At 26.8% G+C, this 20561-nt stretch overlaps 1 protein-coding gene across 1 annotated transcript in view; it reads left to right on the top strand.

Moving 5' to 3' along the window:
* Ipp (inositol polyphosphate 1-phosphatase) overlaps nt 1–16679 on the top strand; it is a 40893-nt gene extending 24214 nt beyond the window's left edge. Inside the window, exons 4-6 of the mRNA XM_075375440.1 lie at nt 6781–6946; nt 13361–13448; nt 16285–16679. Of these exons, the coding sequence (XP_075231555.1) occupies nt 6781–6946; nt 13361–13448; nt 16285–16650 (620 nt within the window). The 3' untranslated portion in view covers nt 16651–16679. The remainder of the gene's footprint in view (nt 1–6780; nt 6947–13360; nt 13449–16284) is intronic.
* Nucleotides 16680–20561: the final 3882 nt, after the last annotated feature.

The following is a 20561-nucleotide window of genomic DNA, read 5'->3' as shown; positions in this document are numbered from 1 at the left end:
TAATCTGAACACGGTTATTAACAAAGTTAATTTTAATTAGAAATATTTTTATTTTACAATGGCTTGCAGCATTGCTTGTCTACTTTATTTTAACGTCACACACTCTGGAATAGCGTTAACAAGCCTTTCATACAAGCCTTTTTTCATATTATAATTTTTTTTTTACTTAACATTTTTACTTAACTCCAATTATGACATAATACTGACACAATTATCGTACATTTGAGACTCTCTTGTAGCTCTTCTTTCAGTGGGGAGAAAATTATCATAAACGCTTGAAATCAGATCAGGACTGATCAATGGGTGATCCAGCTGCTCAAAACAAAGATCTTGAAGACAAAGGATTGTTTTGTTGGTTTTATTAGTTATAGTGTTATCCTGAAGCAAAATCATCATATCTTTTAAAGTTTACCATGCATTTTGTACTTGATTTTTGCGTTTAGTGATCACAGTAGTTTTCACTATTCACTGTTTTAGTTTTAGATGTGAACTGAATAAAAAAAGTGGACTTCCAATATTCCAGAATGGTACAGGCCTACCTTGAGATTGTTCCTTGTAGAGAAAATTTTACCTTTTTTAACGCAGTCTGCACGTTTGTAGATCTTGGTTCCATTCAAATAATTCTATGAATAATCTCTTCTTGCTTTTAATGTTTTAAATTGAGAAAATGTAACACTGCTCACATTTTTTCCTTGGTCCATTGAAACAAATGAACACTTATTTTATATTGAGTTTTAAATACAGCTGTAGATAGTTAACAGTGAAAGAATAATTCCAATAAACAGATGATGTGACAGTGATTTATAGCAGAACAGTCAGTCAATTTACTTGGTAATATAGAATCTTATATTTTTAAAAATCGTTTAAGTCGTTAAAAATACACATTTAAATACATATATTATTATGTTTAAAAAAATTGAACAGTTTTAAAAAAAAGGAACTTGTATATTTGTCATATACATCTAGTTAACATTTCTGTTAGTTAAAAGTGATTTAAATTAATTACGTCTTCTACAGCATGTTGTTGACTGTTATATTTCATTATATTGTAACTGTTAAACATTTTCAGGTTATTTAAATATGAGATTGAATGGTTCATAATTACTGGATTGGATTATATCATTAATTTTTTTTATTAACAATATATGTGTTAGGGACTGCCTAGCCAGAGGGTTCTCTGCCCCTGTGTTCATTAAACTCATGTATGTGAGTATAATAATATAAAAATTAAAGCCTGTTCAATTTATAGAAAAACTATCAATGTATTGTAATTTCTTCAGAACAAGTTTGGGTCAGTACTGGACCCACTAATTGGTTTTTAGATTTTTTGTTGCAGCTTTGCTCATGGAATTCATAATCAGAATTACAAGTATAAATTACCATTGTATAATTGCCAAATCTCAAAGATTGATTAAATAGCGGTAGCATAAAACAGCAAAATTATAAAATTCTGATGTGGACACCACATGACTTCCTTGTTTGCCTATTAAATTACATATACACATTTATTTAAATGAAAAGTACTTAAACATTTTATATCATTAATAATTTTCTTTTTTTTCATATTATTTTTTTTTTGTTATTGAAATATTATTTATTGTAATGAACTTTTTACAATTAGAGGTTAATAATTATTAATAAATCAATCTATTTAAATTAAAAATATGTATATATATATATATATATATATATATATATTATAAAAAAAAGGGAGATGAAGTTGGATTCGAACTGATCTGCCCCTTCCCCTTGTAAGATCCAAATATTTGATTAATTAAAATTTTATTTGGCTATAACTCTGGAACCAATGAAAATAAGTACTGCTTATGATAAAGCTCTCAATGAGGGCTTATTACTGCAGTTGGATTTTGGGTGTTTTTGGATACTTTTGGTTCAGTCAATTGCAACCAAAAAGGGAGATGCTCAACTAAATGTTATAACAGTCCTAAATCCATAATTTCAACATACTGTGGCGAATAATTTTTGAGTTATGTGAGATACGTACAAACGTCACACTGAAACTAGTCAAAACGGTTTCAGGGATGGTCAAAATGGATATTTCCGTTGAAATCTGAAAACCAAAATTTTTCACGATCACAATACTTCCTTTACTTCATACAAGTAAGTAAAAAACAATTATGTTTTTTAAGAAATCAAAAATCTCAAAAATGATTTTTAGAGTTTTATCTGAAGGGTTTTTGCAAGATCAAATTGAGTGTTTAGTATCGCACGGAAATGGGGAAAACTGGCAGTCATTATTCAAATATTTTTTACCTTTCAAGGTCAAATTTTTAAAAACTAGAAATTGGGTTTAGATATTCACATGAAGATTACACACACCAAAAATCAAGTTTATATCAACAATTGCTACCAAGAAATTAAAAAAAATTGTAAATTTCATTGTTACTTCAATTTAACCCTCTAAACTCTGAATTTCAAAAATCTTTTCATAGTGTGAAATTACACCATAAGAACATGTATACAAATTTTCATCAATTTATCTTCATTTGGTTTTGCTGGCCATTGATAAATCGGTCAGTCAGGACAAGCTGCTTTATAGGTACAAATATATACTCTTTTAAAATAATTTTTCTGTACCATTCATGTATTTTGTTTATATATTTTAAAACTGACAGTTTTTTATTTCATAATTTATTTTATTGGTTTTTTTTATTAACTAAGATTTTAGTCATTTTTTTTTGTCTTCAGTCATTTGACTGGTTTGATGCAGCTCTCCAAGGTTCCCTATCTAGTGCTAGTCGTTTCATTTTGGTATATCCCCTACATCCTACATCCCTAACAATTTGTTTTACATATTCCAAACGTTACCTGCCTACACAATTTTTTCTTTCTACCTGTCCCTCCAATATTAAAGCGACTATTCCAGGATGCCTTAATGTGTGGCCTATAAGTCTGTCCCTTTTTTAGCTATATTTTTCCAAATGCTTCTTTCTTTATCTATTTGCTGCAACATCTCTTAATTTATCACTTTATCCACCCATCTGATTCTTAACATTAAGAATCCTATAGCACCGCATTTCAAAAGCTTCTAATCTTTTCTTTTCAGGTACTCCAATCATCCAAGTTTCACTTCCATGTTTCACTTCCATATAAAGCAACGCTCCAAACATATATTTTCACAATCTTTTCCTGACTTTTTTTTAGTCATATTAGATGAACTAATTTTATATTTTTATCTTTGTAGTGTTTATATTTTTTAATAAAATTAACTACTTATGATGCTACATTTTTGCCATTAATTTCTTAATTATTTGGGTAAATTTATTTTTTGTAATTTTTAATTTAAATATATGTTTTTTTTACATTACTGTTAGTCTTAAATATTTTAATGTATGGATATTTTTAGAATATTATATTTAGTCACATTGTTCTAATTAATTTATCACTATGATACATTTAGAGCGTGTTTTAAAGATTTAAAATGTTATTTTAGAGCTATTTTGTGACCCAATCTTAAACTTTGTTTTATTAGTAATTTGAGTATTTTAATTTTATTTTTAAGGTAATTTATTTTTTTATATTGCAATAGTTACTAATATTATTTTACTATTAAATATGCTTGAATTACATTAGTGACTTGTGTAATAATTCTGGAATTTAAATCATACAAATCAACTGTTGCAATCTGTTGTTTATAAATAGGTCAAGTCGTTAATTAAAATAAATATATTGAAGATGCTACAAAGCTTTGAAAATAATAAAAAAAATTATATATTATATTATATTACAGCTAAAAATTTAGTTAATGAGTACTGCAGAAGATTAATAAATGAAAAGTTAGAAAATATTATAAAGAAAAATTGTAAAATATATATTGCAATATAAAATATTATAAATATTGTGTTACAAAATATAATTTATAAAGAAAATAATTAATAAAATAATCCAGTTTATTTTAAATGATAAACTATTCCTCTTTATATTTAAACAATAACAAATTAAAGTTTAAAATTCATAATATCCTGTCTGTATAAAATTAGTCCATCAAATGTAAACTTATTTCAATTAATTACTTATCTATAAACTTGTAATTAAGTTATATTAAACAGATTTTTTTATGATGATGCATATGATTCAAATGCTCTTTTACCTGTGGGTGTTAAAAAGGTGTTTTAATCTAAAATTAAAAGAAAAAATTTGTTCCACAGCAGATTTCTAAAAATGCAGGTAAATAACATTGTACATTACATTTGTGTGTTTAGTCTTCAGACTTTTACTGTCTTTTCAATGCTAGTAAAGCTGCTAAAAAGAGTTTAACAGAGTATTCTCTCTAGTACTCATTGGTGTTATTATTGGTTACTTAAAAATTTACCCTGAAAATTAATATTCTTCAACATGTTCTGATTCACAAATGTTAATAAGATTCATGGTTGGAGAGATTTCATGTTATATTACGTAGCTTTTACTTTCCTTTATTTTCCTGTAATTTATTACACTAATATTGATATTACTAAAATACTGTGAATGTGATACTGCTATCAGAAGGTTTGTTTTTAGTGAAGCTGTATAGTATTGATGCTGCAAAATTTTTAATCTGACAGAAATATTTATAAGTGGCACACAATTAAAAAAGTAAAAACCTAGCTTAATGTCAGTGCAGTAATGTGTTTATTAATTTGTATATAGTGTGTATTAGATGGAGAAATGTTGTCATTTTATGTAAAATTGGATGTTTTTTGACCAATTGCTTTTTTAAGTTTTTTAAAAACGCTTTAATTTAAAATTAAAAGAAGCAAATTCCACTAGAGATATCCAAAAAAAAAAATCTAGTTAAATAAAATTATATGCATTATTGTTAAAAGAGTTATGGGAGATATTCTAAAGGAAATTTTTATTTAGTTAATTTTAGTATCTTTTAACAACTTTATTATTATGTAATAGAAAGGTGTTGAGCAGTTCATTCAAAAGATCTTAAATGTAGTTTAATTGAAGATAAGGGAACATTTATTGAGAAAATGTTTGTAAAATAAGTAATTTGTAAACTGCATCTCAAAGATAAAAATGAAGAAAATGATTTTATTAATCAGTCAAGAATGAAGAAAAGATTATTTCTAAATGAGTTATTAGCAGGATTAGTTTGGCTTTAAAAGATGTTTCATGTTATTTGTTGTCATTTCACTGGGATGACTTGATGTTTTACTTTCATTTCAACACTAATCTCAGAGAAATTGTATAAAAGTATAATGTAATATTAGGTGACTAGTTCTCTAATTGAGAAGCTTGACATAAAATTTAAAGTGTATGAGTCAGTCACTTAGAAGGGAAATGACTTCGCATAAAAATGATTATTTAAAATTAATGAATCATTTATAACATAGTGAATGTTACTGAAAAAAAAGTGAAGATAAATACTTAAAAAAGCAGTTAAAGAATCTTTATATGTGGCATATGAATTATAGTAAATCTTTTATGATTTGAAATAAGTTCACATTGTGCAGCTAGGAAAATTCTAGCCCTGGCTCTATAATCTGTAGTAAATAATGTAATCAATAGAAGTATGTTGATTAATTTCCAACATTCAGATGTGCTAACTCAGTTTGTTAAAAATGTTTGTAATAAAAATATGATGATAGAAATGACATTAATGGCCATAAAGAAAACTTTTGTACAATGTATAGTGTTATAAAAATAATTTTTTAAACATTGCAAGAAAATATGAAATTGTATGATGTAATGGTGTATTCATAAAAAAAATAATGGATTTCAATAAATTTTATTGAATTCAGATGCACATATACGAATATTATATATAAATAAGCATGGCATATTAGCACATTGACTATGTTGGATTGCAACATGTTATATATTTATTCATTCTCAAAGCAACAACAGTTTTATGTCAAATTATAATAACTTCATGATAAATGAATTTTGCAGCATATAAAAATTACCATGTCTGACCAGGATTTGTACACAGAAGAACCATTTGGTTGAAAATAAGTGTCTTTACACTACCATGGAAGTTCAGTCGATTGCAATCAAAAGAGGAGGGGCACAACCAATCATTTTTGAGTTATGCGAGATACATACATCACCGAAACTAGTCAAAATAGAATCAGAGATGGTCAAAATTTCCATTGAAATATGGAAACCAAAATTTTTCACAATCACAATACTTTCCTTCATACAAGGAATTAAAAAAAAGTTTAAAAAAAAATATGGATATGAAGTCTAATTCGGAACCAATGTGTGTATTTTTACGGATCTGACACGTTCTCACTTAACACCACATATCTACTTGAGCGATGTGAAACAAAATTAATATATAAACTAATATAAAATACTGATATGGATACCACAAATAAATGTGATATAATGTGGTGTCCACCACAATGCAATTGTGTAACTGTCCACTTTATTAAAGAACTGGAGGAACATATCTGACTTTCAAATGAAAAAATTTAAATGAAGTGCACCAAAAAAATGTGTATATGTAATTTAATAGGCGTACAAGGGTATGGTCAAGCAGTGTAACCACAACATCGAAATAAACAAAAAAAATTTCTGTGTTTGGATTAATTTGCACACTACTCTTTGTATTAGAAGTGAGAAAAAACCATTTTTACTTTATTTAATTAAACATTTAGCTGATGCTATTATCTATTTTGTAAACTTTTGCCAGCAAATGTTAATACAAAATACTTTTATTTTTAAACCACTGTTATATTATTAGTTTAGTTTATTATAAATTTAATATACTTTTTATATTATCTTTTATTTTCTTTATAATTTTTTTATTTTTATATTTTGTTAATCAAGATTCAACTGGTGAATACATAAGTGCAGAGAATAAAAAATCTGATGGAGTCTTTACTGCTGGTTTGCCTTGTGTGACAGTACTAATTGGAACATTCCTTAGAGATTCTGGTATTCCTGTTGCTGGAGTCATCAATCAACCATTTTATTATTGTGATAATAATGAAATGTATGTAACATAATTTTCTTCTTGCTATTTAAAAAAAAGTATTTGAAAAATTACACTTGAAAAAAGTTTGACCAATTTCTAAAATTAGTATGTGATATTTTTTATTGTTCATGAGAAAATATTTTAAAACATCTGAATAGATTACATTTAAAAAGATTTGTGTTTAGCCTTAAGTTACTTAACATATGTTTTTGTACACTAAGGCTTTTTTATTCTCTTAACCATCTGATTTTTCTCGCTCAGGTTATTAGTGAGCTCAGGTTATATTCTTAGCTAAATGTACATTACTGGAATATCAAATCAAAATTAATACCAAGGGGAGATTATATTGATGATTTCTTACATTGATTGAGAATCTTTCTGATGATTTAATTAGTCTTCATTATTTTGAGTTTTTCTTTAAAAATTTAAACAAATAAGATGGTAAAAATGATAAATCATAAATTCTAATGCCAACACTGGCTTCAGACACAATATACATGTTGCATTAAGTTGCAATTTAAATAGAATTATGGCAAATTAGAAGGAAAATCTTCAATTAGTTTTACAAAGTAGAAAATTATGTCTATGCTTACTTATAAAATGCCCTTGTTCAAATAATATTGGGCAATACTTTGATGAGAATAATTTAATAATTCAAAATTTTCAGAGATTCTATGTAACAATCGTGGTAAACAATATAATCTCTTCCTTTTTTTAAAATATATATGATTTTTTTAATTTTCTAGAAAATATAGCTAGAATAGATGTATGAAAAGGGAAAGTAATGGTGGTCATGTTAAAAATGAGCTATTGGGATTTTTACAAATATTTGTTTTATCCAACTAGTTCACCTAGACAAAAAAAAAGTATGTGTATATATATGTGTACGTATATGTCCCACTGCTTTTGGCCTTTTATCTCAGGTTTGATGTAACGGATTTTCTTCAAATTTGGCTCAAATATTTCCATATATCGGACGTTGATCATATTCATTTTTTCAAAATTAGTTTTAGGGGTGGGGATATCTCGAAAAAACAGATTTTCTTCAGACATTTTAGAAAAAACTTGAAAGTAATTTTGTTATTTACGATGCCTATAAAAATAATTTGAAAATTCAACCTTAACCTTTTATAACTAAAGTATATGGTTTTTTTGTCTATCTCCCTTCAGTTTAAATATTTTTTTAAAGTTTATACTTCATATATAGAGGTACCAAGAAACATCTAGAATTTTTAGAAATTTTAGCCCCAGAACTAATATGTAGAAAATTTTTTTGAAGATTTTCTATTTCTTATTTTAAACTCAATTGAAGTTAGATTTAGAGAAAACATTACTTAAGAAAATTTGTTAAGTTTAACATGTATATGAATATTTTTAGAAAAATCTTTCTTAAAATTTATTTCATACCTCTAAAATATTTACTCTGTTATTTTATTTTTTGGATCTAACTCTTTTATTTTTATTATTCAATTTTTTTTCTTCATTGCTTATAAATTTTTTTTTTGTATTTTGCTCATCGCTTAAAGCGCTATTAAAATTAAAGTAGATTTAGCACAAATATTTTATTGTAAAACGAAAATGAAAGGCAATTTATTTCATTACTTTCATAAAAGTTATACTTTATTTTTTTTGTTAAGGATCACATCTGATAAAGAAATGTTTTCTAAATGTTCCTCACAGAATAAGGAAGCTCCGAAAGTCAAATATATTTTTATTTGAAATGATAAAATTTATTTTGGTCATCATGACTTGATCGGCATAGCCGAGAAAGTCATGCAATACTTTGCCAGCATTTTTCATTGCCAATTAGTTTTTTAAAATTGATATTCAATTTTATTTAAAAATAATTTTGTATTCTATTTTTCTCATATGTAATTTAAATTGCTCTGATGGGAGTCTTACTTTTATGACTTTGGTCGGGGGGATGAACAGGGGAGGGTTCTAGCCTCTACAGCTTTACTTCCTGCTTCGCAGTTAATGAAACTCTCACTTTGTGAAAATACTTTCCAATTTTACTATTTGTTTAATATGATATATATATATATATTATATATGCATACACAGGTCTGAAAAGTTCCCAAACTAAATTTTTGTAGTCGACACAAGTACACCATCTCTTGGGCAACCAAGGAACTATGTAGTTCAATGTCTGATGAGTATGTGCACAAAATTTCATCATGTTTCATTCCTCCAGTTGGCTGCGTTCATTGTGTTCATGTGACCTTGTACGAGCTCGCAATATGAAACAAAGAAGTGCGATAAAATTTTGTCTTCAACTTCAAAAATCTTTCATTAAAACTTATTCTATGCACCGCAAGCATTCGGTGATGAAGCTGCATCTCATACTACAACATACACTTGGTGGAAGTGGTTTAAAGATGGTAGAGTCGTTGGATGACGATGAACAAAGCAGGAAGCTGTCAACAGCTGTTCATGACGAAAACGTTGCAAAAGTGCGCGCACTCCTGCTTGAACAGTCTCATCTTACCTTTTGTACGATAGCAGAAGAGCTAAACATCCTGAAAGATGTGATACGTACAATTCCAACAGAAAAAATAAACCACTGAAAGTTGTGCTCTCATTTCATTCCACACTTCTTGACTGAAAAATAAAAACAGGTGCATCTTTCTTGCGTTCAAGACTTTGTTGAAACTGCCGATAGCGACCTGAATTTTTTGCAAAAAATTGTAATTTGGGATGAAAGCTGGTGCTTCATGTATTATCTGCAAACAAAGCGTCAATCTTCTGCATGGTTGAGTCCTGGAGCACAAAGACCGGCGAAAGTCAGGCAGCAAAAATCAAGAATGAAAACGATGTTGATTGCAGTCTTAGACTCAAAGAGCCTGATTTATCATGAATTTGTCCCAACTGGTCAAACTGTGAATTCTAAATTTTGTTTGGAACTAATCAAATGCCTGATGCATTTGATTAGAATCCGGGCAGTTGGACTTTTGCACAACAATGCTGCAGCACACATGACAACAGTTTCAACACGTTATTACACCGCAAATCAAATCATTGTTTTATCTCACCCAACTTGGCTCCAGCAGACTATTTTCTGTTCCTGAAACTCAAGTTGAAAATGAAAGGCTGCTGTTTTGACGACATCCTGGCCATCTAAAGGTCTTGCACCATGCAGTTGAAGGTGATCCCACAAAGTGATTTCTCCAGAGTATTTGATGGGCTCTACCAGCACTGCAGTGTGTGTATAACTAGAGAAAGGTTCTATGTAGAGAGCTGATGTGAGTAAATTTGTTTATCTTTAAATCTGTATTTAATTTAATTTAGTTCGGGAACTTTCCAGACATACTGTGTGTATGTATAAAATAAGCATATATAATAAAAAATTACAGTATTTTTTTTTTTAAATAAAGAAAGAAGGTCAACAAAATATAGTTCTGTATTAAGCTAGTATACTTATAGTTTGGTTTACGCTGTAAAAGTTTGTTCATATACTATCATACTGTTTACTTTCCCGTCCAGATAGCGGCTATAGCAGAGCTATAGGCTTTACATGGGAAAGTGTTTTAATCTGTCCAATTTGGGCATTGTGGTTTTCAATGGATCTTGACATTTTGACACCTAAGGAATCCAAAAAAACGGGATGGAAATTTTCCAGATGTTAATGATTGTATATATATGTGTGCTTGTTCGATGTTGGCCTCTAAATCATCTTATATCTCCAGAACTACTGGACCGATGTTGACCAAACTTGGTCAGATTACTTCTGTATATAGGGCATTGATGCCATTAAATTTTCAACTTAAAAGGTCAAGGGGGTGAGGATGTAGAGCTAGGTTACCTTCAGTATTTTGAGATTTCACCTAATTAAGGTCATATTTTTCTAGGCACATTTGTTAACGATTAAAAAATAACAATATTTGCCAAAAAACATTTTGCAGAATTGCACCTTTACCCCAAAAAATGCTGTTGTAGTTGTCTGCTATGTTGTGACGTCTTAGGTAAGCAGTATAATTAAATAAATGAATAATATTTAAAGTGTAAAAGATTAACTCAGTCTGGCTGGGTCTTAACTCGATCGCTCTGTCGACTCGGTACCTGGTATGTTAAGCCTCGCAAATGCATCAGTGTAAACCATACAAGCGAAATTTGTTCTATGTAAGATGTGAAATTACATTAGCTAGTTAATGCCGACCATTGCTGCTAGTACCGTCATATCTGCGGGAATTAAATACGGTATGCGTGCGTGCTTTATTTAGAATCATTGAATTAAATAAATGAAAAAATATGTTTAAATAAAATAATAGATATTTTAAGTTAAGTTGTGTGTAAGCCATGCATCAGAAACAACCCACAGTTGCAGGACTTTCCCAGAATATGGTTGGAGCCACGTGATGGGAAAGTCCTGGGCTGACTGTGTTGTCAGTCTTTTTTAATTTAACTTATATAATGAATGCGCAGAAAACTTTCTGTTATTAAATAGTTATTCTTAAAGTGTAATTAAACTAGTTACAGATGAAGAATTTTTATACTAATTAATTGTAATTTCAACATTTATTAAAACCACTTGAAAGTCATTGAGTGTTTACAGGTTTTTGCTTTTAGTATTGCAATATAATCCTTTTATTATTGGATTACTTATAGTAAAGTGGAATTTGTTGTCTCACTGATAAAATGGGATTAACATAAAATGTTAGATATCTTTTTCTGCTGCCAAAAAATAATAAAGTTTAGCAGATAACTGTGGTTTTTTTTCAAATTGTAGCTAGTTAAATTGTAATAAAGATTTTACAATTGTTTTATATTTTTCATAAATGAACTACCATGTTCGCCAATAGTCGTGACAGTTGTAAACCATTAGATTAAAGATGTAAATATTTTTTGTACACTGTTCATGAATTTTTTTTTCTTTCAAGGACTACACGTAAAAAATTTATTATTTTTTTTTTATACTGTTTTTTTACTCTTACTGTTGACTAGAAAATTAAGAAATAATTTACTTAAGCACTTACATCATGGAAATGAAAAGATTGATAAATACATACATAATGAAACTCATTTTCTGTGAATATAAAATAAATTATAAATTTCTGAAAGACTGAAGAAATAAAGGATCATAAATGATTTTTATTTCCGGATTTTAAAATTCAGCAACAGATTTATATAAACAAAGAGAACAATGGCCATCTATCATCATTTAGTGAAGCAGATATGCAGATTATATTGTCCATAGCCTTGAAGATATAATCCAAAAATAATTTCTTTAAATAATTTCAATATAAATTTAGCTCAGTTTATTTTAAAAGTAATAATTTTGTACTGTATAGCAAGTATATAGCTGTATATCATACAAAAAACAAACAAAATTATGATTGAATCCACAGAGTTACAAATACTTATTTTAACATTAAAAATAAACAGCCACAATTAAATTATCAAAAGTAAAAATAATCCGGAATTGTTTGCAATATTTTGTGATTTATCAAATCTGCAGCAAGTTTTAAATTGTCTTCTAATCCCTTCTATATCATTTAAATAGCAGTAGGTACTGGTATCTAAACTGACATTGCAACTTTGTTTTTATCATGATTGTCATTGGATTATGTTTAGAAAATCACATCTGAGTAGAGAATGTAAAACTGTATAAGTTCAACATCGTGTTATAAATTAGCAAAAATGTGAGCTTTGAGTGAATTCACTCAGTTGGTTATTATTATTCCACTATGATTAATTTTTTAAATTATGCTCATCAGCATGACTTTACATTGTATTAAAAATAGAAATAAATTGAAAAGATTGTTTTTGAGAAAACATCTCAAAAATACACAGGTAGATACTTTATATTAAACAGAATAATGTATTACTTATTTTTATAATCATATACAATGATGTATTTAAATGTTGGCTCACTCTTAATTGTATCGTATTCACATTAGCAGTGTTGCACACAGTCTAGTAGCATTCATTCAAACTACAAGACAACTGCATGTCAATTTTCTTAACTGGAGACCATTTTATCACACTTTCCCATTAATAGAAGATTCATAAACAATTACAGAAAGGTTTCTGCAAATTTACATTAGATTTCAAGCCTGCATTGCAAATTTCAGCTTCCAAATTCTTTTAGTTTTAAAAAATCATTCTACAAAATGTGGATCAATGGGTATTAATAAGAATGTTAGTTTTGTAGCGTGTCCAATTAGTATTACATACGAAATTAGTATTAGAGTAATTTTGCATATTTTTAAACATTAAATTATATTCCTAAAGAATATTTGCATTAATTTTATTAATAAATATAGTATAATTATCTTCGATTATCGGATTATTTATTATCTAACATAATTTTTATAATCAGTGAATTAAAGTACAAGTTTAAAAATTAAAAAAATAAAAATCTTTATAATATCTATAGCTAATCAGTTTAGAATAAGCTATACTATATGGATTATGTTATATATTTAATTTCAGATCATCAAAACATGGGCATATTGTCTGGGGTGTTAATTATGGAAGTTCATTAATATCATCTGTACATCCTTCTAAAACTTCTTCTAAGGTAATTAAATATTAATTTACAGTTTATTTTAAATTAAAAAACAATTTCTATTTTAGTGTATTAAAAAAAAAAAAAATTATATATTTTATATTAAAAATATTATATCTCTTAGAATTCATATTTAAAGGTGATCTAAAAATTTTACGTTATGAAATTATTTAAATTCTGATTTTTTAAAAAAATTTGATGTATTATATTTCTGTTGATTTTTTAAAAAAATTATGGAACTACTTTATACTAGAGTATGATACCAAAGGTCAAAGACTAAGAAGGCCCCAAAAATCAATCAAAAGAAATGAGAAATGGTATATTTTTTGTCAAGTAATTACATTTTTAACAATATTGGTTCAAAATATGAAATATCATTGTATTTTATGAAAATTATAAAGTTTTTACCGGTAAACTTTATCCTTGTAAAAATGAATTTATGAAAATAATAAAATATTATATGAAACATAATTATGTAATGACTATTCTGTGATAATTAAAAATAATTTTTTATGTATTTAAATATACAGAATAATTCACAATTGCATGACACTACTTTGAAAGTTGATTTTAGGTATTTAATATTAAAAGGTTAATTTTTTTTTATATAGAAAGGCTTTTATATACATAATAAAACTACCAAAGATTGTTAAAAAAAAATTACCTCAATATAGTACAATATAAAAAAAATTCCAACATGGAGTTTAAAAGAAAAGAAAAATAATACTATCCTGGACCTTAAAGTGTGAGAATGTTGTTATAAATTTAGCACCTAAAGAAAAGATCTGATGTGAACACCATATGACTTTTTTGTACACCTATTAAATTTCATATACATATTTTTTGCTGCACTTCATTTAAACTTATTTCATTTGAAAGTGATATGCGATCTTCCAATTCTTTAACAAAGTGGACAGCTACACAATTTGTAAAATATTAGTTATTAGCATCAAATATTTGTACAGTTATTAATTGAATAATCTTATTTGAAATATTAGATTAGAGTAAAAGTCCCTTTATACTCTATAAATAAATGTAGGTCTTATATCTAATTACTGTTCTTTAAATTATTATGATCAAACCATCAAAATGAAAACAAAAGCAAATAATCGGATGTTTACCAAATCTGATATGGACACTACATGACTTACTTGTACACCTATTAAATTACGTATTCACATTTTTTTTAAAATGAAAAGTACATAAAATTTTATTTCATTAATATCTTCAGATTTTTTTTGTTGTTATTATTGAATTATTATTTATTGTAAAGAAAATGTTACAATCAGAGGTTAATAATTATTGATTATATTTAATCAATATAATTAAATTTAAAAAAATAAAAGTCTGATTCAAACTGATGTGTCTTTGCCCGTATAAGATCCAAATATTTAATTAATTACAATTTCATTTGGCCATAACTCTGGAACTAATGGAAATAAGTAACACTTATGATATATGTTGAAAAGCTCTCAATGAAGGCTTATTACTGCCATTAAGAAAAAATTCAAAATCCAAATTAATTGTTATTAATATTAACTAAAATTTAATTATTCCTCTATGAGTATTATATTTAATTATTAAATTAAATATAGTTTAATTACTACACTTGGACAATATTCTCCCTAAGTTGGAGTTGATCATCATTTCGTTGTTTTTTGTTGCCAGTCATTTAATCACTCTATGGTTTAATATAATTCTTCTAATCTTAATTTGCGTACATGTTTTCTAGTTTTCAAATTTTTCCTCTCTTTATATTCAACATCCACTCTCTTAATCGTTTTATTCTTTCTTTGGTTTTAACATTTTCTTCCTCTTTATATTTATTATCTTCTTTTAATTTTTTTATTCTTCCCTTATTAACATTTTCTTCCTCTTCATATCCATCTTCTTGTAGTTTTTTTTTTAGACGTATTTCTTCATGTTATCTTTCTTTTTCCTGTATGATTTTCTTTTTCATTTTTGATTATTCACCAAATAATCCAATAATAAAAACTGAATATTTTACACCGTAAGATCGAAATTAACATTTGTAACCAGTATACAAGAGTTCACTAAATGGAATAGTTTAATTATTAACTTCTATTTATATAACACACTAGAAATCTGATTTTATTTATATGACATACCAGAAATCTGAAACTTTTGTTAATCAGCAACTCACGAAGATACGGACAATACTGATAAAGAATACTGATAGAAATAATACAAGTAATAAAGGGACTTTTATTCTATCCTAATACATTAGCAATTGTGTAACTATCCACTTTTATTAAAGAATTGGAGGATCGTATTTCACTTTCAAATGAAATAAGTCTAAATAAAGTGCAGCCAAAAATGTGTACATATAATTTAATAGGTATATAAGGAAGTCATGTGGTGTCCACATCAGATTTTTTTGTAAATTGTTAACTTAAACAGCAACACAAATACTTAAAGAAACACACATGTAAACAAAACTTTATTGTTGAGCTGTTTTTTCAAACTAAAGAAATAAAAATTTTCTTATAATTTAATTTGTTTTAGAAAATCTGTTTATGTTGTTTATTTTAGCAGTATGAACAACATTAATTTATGGCAAACCTCAAAAAAAGAATTATTTCTAATGGAGTCATTAATTGATTTTCATAGGGTTTGGATAATAGATAAATTGTATTTTATAGAAAAGAAAATATGTATAAAAAATCTGGCATATATCATTTTTAAAAGTTAGCTAATCTTTTAAAATTTCTTATAAAGATCAACTTTTTTTCATCTGTGATTTTCTACTTTTCATTTTGTAAATAATTAGTTAGCAGTTTAAAGTTCATATTGTCATTACTATTAACTGTTTTCTTATTTATTTCAGATTGTTGTAATAAGTGCCAGTGAAAATGAGTTTATAAGAAATTGTTTAACTGAATCTGGTTTTAATTTAATTGAAGCAGCTGGAGCTGGTTACAAGTTGTTATGTGTTATAGAAGGAATTGCTGATGCGTATGTATTAAGTAAAGGAACAACATTTTTTTGGGATACTTGTAGTTGTGATTCTATTTTAAGATCACTTGGTGGTGGTGTACTAGATTATACAAAAGTTATACAAGGATCAGATGTAGAGGATAGTAAATTAAAGTATTCTGACCACGGTAGTTTATGCAATTCAGGGGGCATTATTGCATATGTTGATAGAAATATCTGTGATATTATAATAAAAGCGTTAAGTGATATCAGTTAATTTATATGAAATATATTATTGAAGAGTAAATTACTTTGTTGTAGTTTACTCTGGTTTATCTGTTGGTAAAAGTATTGATATGGTAGTACAATTTATTAATAATATACATTATTATTCACAAATATTATTTCAAGATTTGTACATATTTTTTATTGCTCCTTTGTTTCTCAGAGATGATTTATGAGCATTAAGTTTTAAATATTTTTTATTCTTTTAATGTTACTGATTTTTAAAATTTAATTTACTATTATTTGTATATTCAATACTACTTTATTATTTATATATATATATATATATATATATATATATATATATATATATATTACATTAAAGTAATTTCACAGAAATCTCTGTTTCTTCAGAATGAAGTTTTATAAAAAATTACAAAAAATATCAAAACTAGTAAGATATATATATATATATATATACTGTATATGTTTACTACATCAGTCATTGGATTAAATTAAGCTATTCTGCTGCTATTGCTAAGAATTATATTTATTATTTTTTCTAATTTTTGTTGTTAGTTTGAAAAGCAATTTTATAACTGGTTTTTTTTTGTGGGGGATTTTATGACCACATTGGATCACTTATGCCAGTTTTCCTTCTGACTTTCTTCATTGGCTTGTTCTGTATTTGCCAATATTTCTTTAGGTTATCGGATCAGATCATTCATAGTTTCACCCAAAAAGCTTATATTTTGGGTTCTTTTGGTGGTAGAAAAAAATATTTTTTTTTAGAATTTCATTGATATCTGGTTTATCATTAGCATCTTTAATTAAGTCTTTCTTTATTTCTGTTATGTATTTCCCACTGTTTTTCAAGCTCGAGCTTCTCATTACCAGTTGTTTTAGTAGTTTAATTTCTGGCTTTATTATTATTTGGAAAAAGTGGGATTACCATCGTTTTTTTATAATTCTCATCTTGGCATTATAATTTAAAGGAATGTAAAAAAAATTATATTTGATTTTTGTAATGCTGTGAATTAATTCATTTTATGGTTGTGTGTAAATTGACACATTTAAATTAGAAGCATTTTTAGTTGGTTTGTATTTTATTAAATTCTTTATTTAACTCAACATTATCATCTATGTAGTTAGGGGCTCTTTTGATCATAGTACTGCACGTAATAACTTCTATATTTTTTTTTTTTTTTATTAATTCAATACTTTATTATTTGTTGTTACTGGTGTTATTGTTACTTTTTTTAATAAATATCTATTTTTAATTTATTTTTCAATGTTGATTTCTAAAATGTAAAGTATGTTACTAATATCTTCAATTTTTAAAGTATGAGGAGTAGCTAAAATCTAATGCAGTCACTAATAGCTTCCAAATGAAAAGAGATGGTCAAATTAAACAAATATGGTATCAAAGTACATTGTATCTTCCACAAAGACTTAGATTTATTTTTCTACATAGTACCATTTACAACTACACAATTCTCCTAACTGTGAACCAGTTTCTCAATCTGTCAATAAAGAATGCTGGCAGCCTTTCATTCATCCTCAACTGTGTATTTCAGTTCATCATCTGTGTTGAAATGAATAGCCTTAATATTTCTCTTAATTACAGAAAGAAGTGAAAATCACAGGGTACCAAATCTGGTGAATTTGGAGCGTGTAGAACGGGTTAAAATTCAACTCTCAGTAAAAATTCAACATGCCTCAGTGATTCATGTGATTATATGTAGTAGAGTATTATCACATTGTTGAATTATTGGCTCCATGGATTGTTGAACATGACACACACATCTCCTAAGGAGTTTTAACAAATATCACACAGAATTTACAGCTTCCAGGTAGTTAGTCACATACACTTTTGTAAAATCTCTGAAAATTCTCAAGAAAACGTTTTTCCAAGAGAATTGTCTCCCACCATATGTCTCCCTCATCATGATGGCATTTCATTTCAGGAGCTGTTCACAACACTCCTTTTGTTGTTATTTGTTCTTTTCTGTGCGTTTGCATGTTATCCACTACAAACAGATTTTAAATAGCCCAACTGTGCAATAATGTCTCCTAGTCGTTCTTTTGATATGCCTATTAGGTGGTAATGCATTTTTGTATTATGTTGCATTATTTTGAATCGATTTATTCACCTCTTTTTAGTTTTTCCATCAGTCAGAAACTAGTTGGCCGCTGCAAGGTTCATTCTCTACATTCACTTTAGTGGAGTCTGATGCATGAAATTTTATTACCTACCTACTCACATTCCTTCAAAATTAATATTTTCATCACTATAAACAGTTTTTATATGATGAATATCACTAGCATTAATTTTTACTCTGTTAAAAATTTAATCGCTGCATGATGTTTTAGAAGCGTTGACATAGCTTATTTGACTGCGTAATAATGACAACTAAGAGAAAATGGGAGGACATGGATCAATGAGGTTTGAAATGTTATAGAAGGGTTCTGGTAGCACCTGTTTCTTTGTGCAAGATTTTGTTTTTTTTGTGTTGTGTTCTAGTGGGTATTACTTTTCAGCCGACCCTCCTATGTACAACATATTTTATGAAGATGTTTACTTTTTTAAGTTTTCTGTTATGTACAATGTGTATTTGTATTTTTTTTATAAAAATATTTTCCAAAGAAGCAGAGATCTGTGAAATGAAACTCATTAACAAAAAGTAAACAAAATTATGTTCTATTCCTAGGATGCATTTTACTAAGCGATACATTATAGTGTTCATATTTATTTTTAATCATCAGTTAAAAAATTACGTGATTGAAAAATGACAGGGACAAACCGTTAATCATTTTAATAAAAATTTTGAGATTCATTATCAAATTACCAAGGTTTCAATTGCATTATGGTTTTTTTTGTGAAGCTCTACTAAGTTTGTTGATTTATTCATTTTATAATAATATTAAAATCAAAAGTATGACTGGTTAGCATGTATTTTAGATTAAAATAAAAAGATTAATAAAATTTTAGGTTGCAAAAAGACGTAGCCTTTTTTTAACAAGAATGAAAAAATGTTAATAAACTTTCTATTATTTTATAAAGTCATTTCTCAAAAAAAATGTCATAACTTTGAAAATAGAATAAATTTCAAAAATGCAAATAGAACTAAATTACTTTTGGCACGTGATTTTTTTTTAAAAACTGAGAGATTAATTGTTAATGAACAACTTGCTTGCAAATGTTTGGTTAAAAATGAACGTGATACTAACACAATGTGTCAAAAAATGATAACTAGGAACTAGAAATATGATTGTTTAAGAAGTTCAGTTGTCTGCTTACCATTGGCTGTGTTATTATTTGTCATTTATTATAATCTTTTTCATTACTAGTAAAGTTAATTGGATTAAATTTGATTTTCATATATCTCATAGCAAATCTAGTTGAGGGTAATTAATTGAATTTGGATGTCATGTTACCAACATACTTCAGTCATTTAGGTCCAGCCTGTATATATTTATATAAATGATTTTTACCTTTCTTTCTCTCTCCTTTAAAAATATATCAGAGATTTTGTTGAGTTTATAGTCAGAGGGAAAGATTATTATAAACTAAGTAAAGGCTGCAACACACTTAATATACCATTCGCGTTAACTTATAGAATAATTTTTATTATTTATTTTACAGCCTTAAGTATTTGTAGTTTACCAACATTCCCAAAAAGTATTATAAAATGTTTAATTATTATTTTAATAAAAAGGTTATAAATAATAATAAAATGTTTAGAAATATAGTATATTTTATTGATAGTACATTTAATTAGCAAGTATATAATATTGAAAAAAAAATATTCTAGTTCCATTAATACCAAACACTGCATTAATTTTTTTTTATATTAGTTATTTATTTTAAATAGATATTTATTTTAACATAATACAGTGTAATTAGAAATGATTTAACCAATTTCAAATTAGCAAATATTTTTAATTTACAAATACATAATG

This window comes from Lycorma delicatula, chromosome 9 (assembly GCF_047948215.1).
Source record: "Lycorma delicatula isolate Av1 chromosome 9, ASM4794821v1, whole genome shotgun sequence".
NCBI classification, from domain to species: Eukaryota; Metazoa; Arthropoda; class Insecta; order Hemiptera; family Fulgoridae; genus Lycorma; species Lycorma delicatula.
This window is presented reverse-complemented; position numbering and strand designations above follow the sequence as displayed.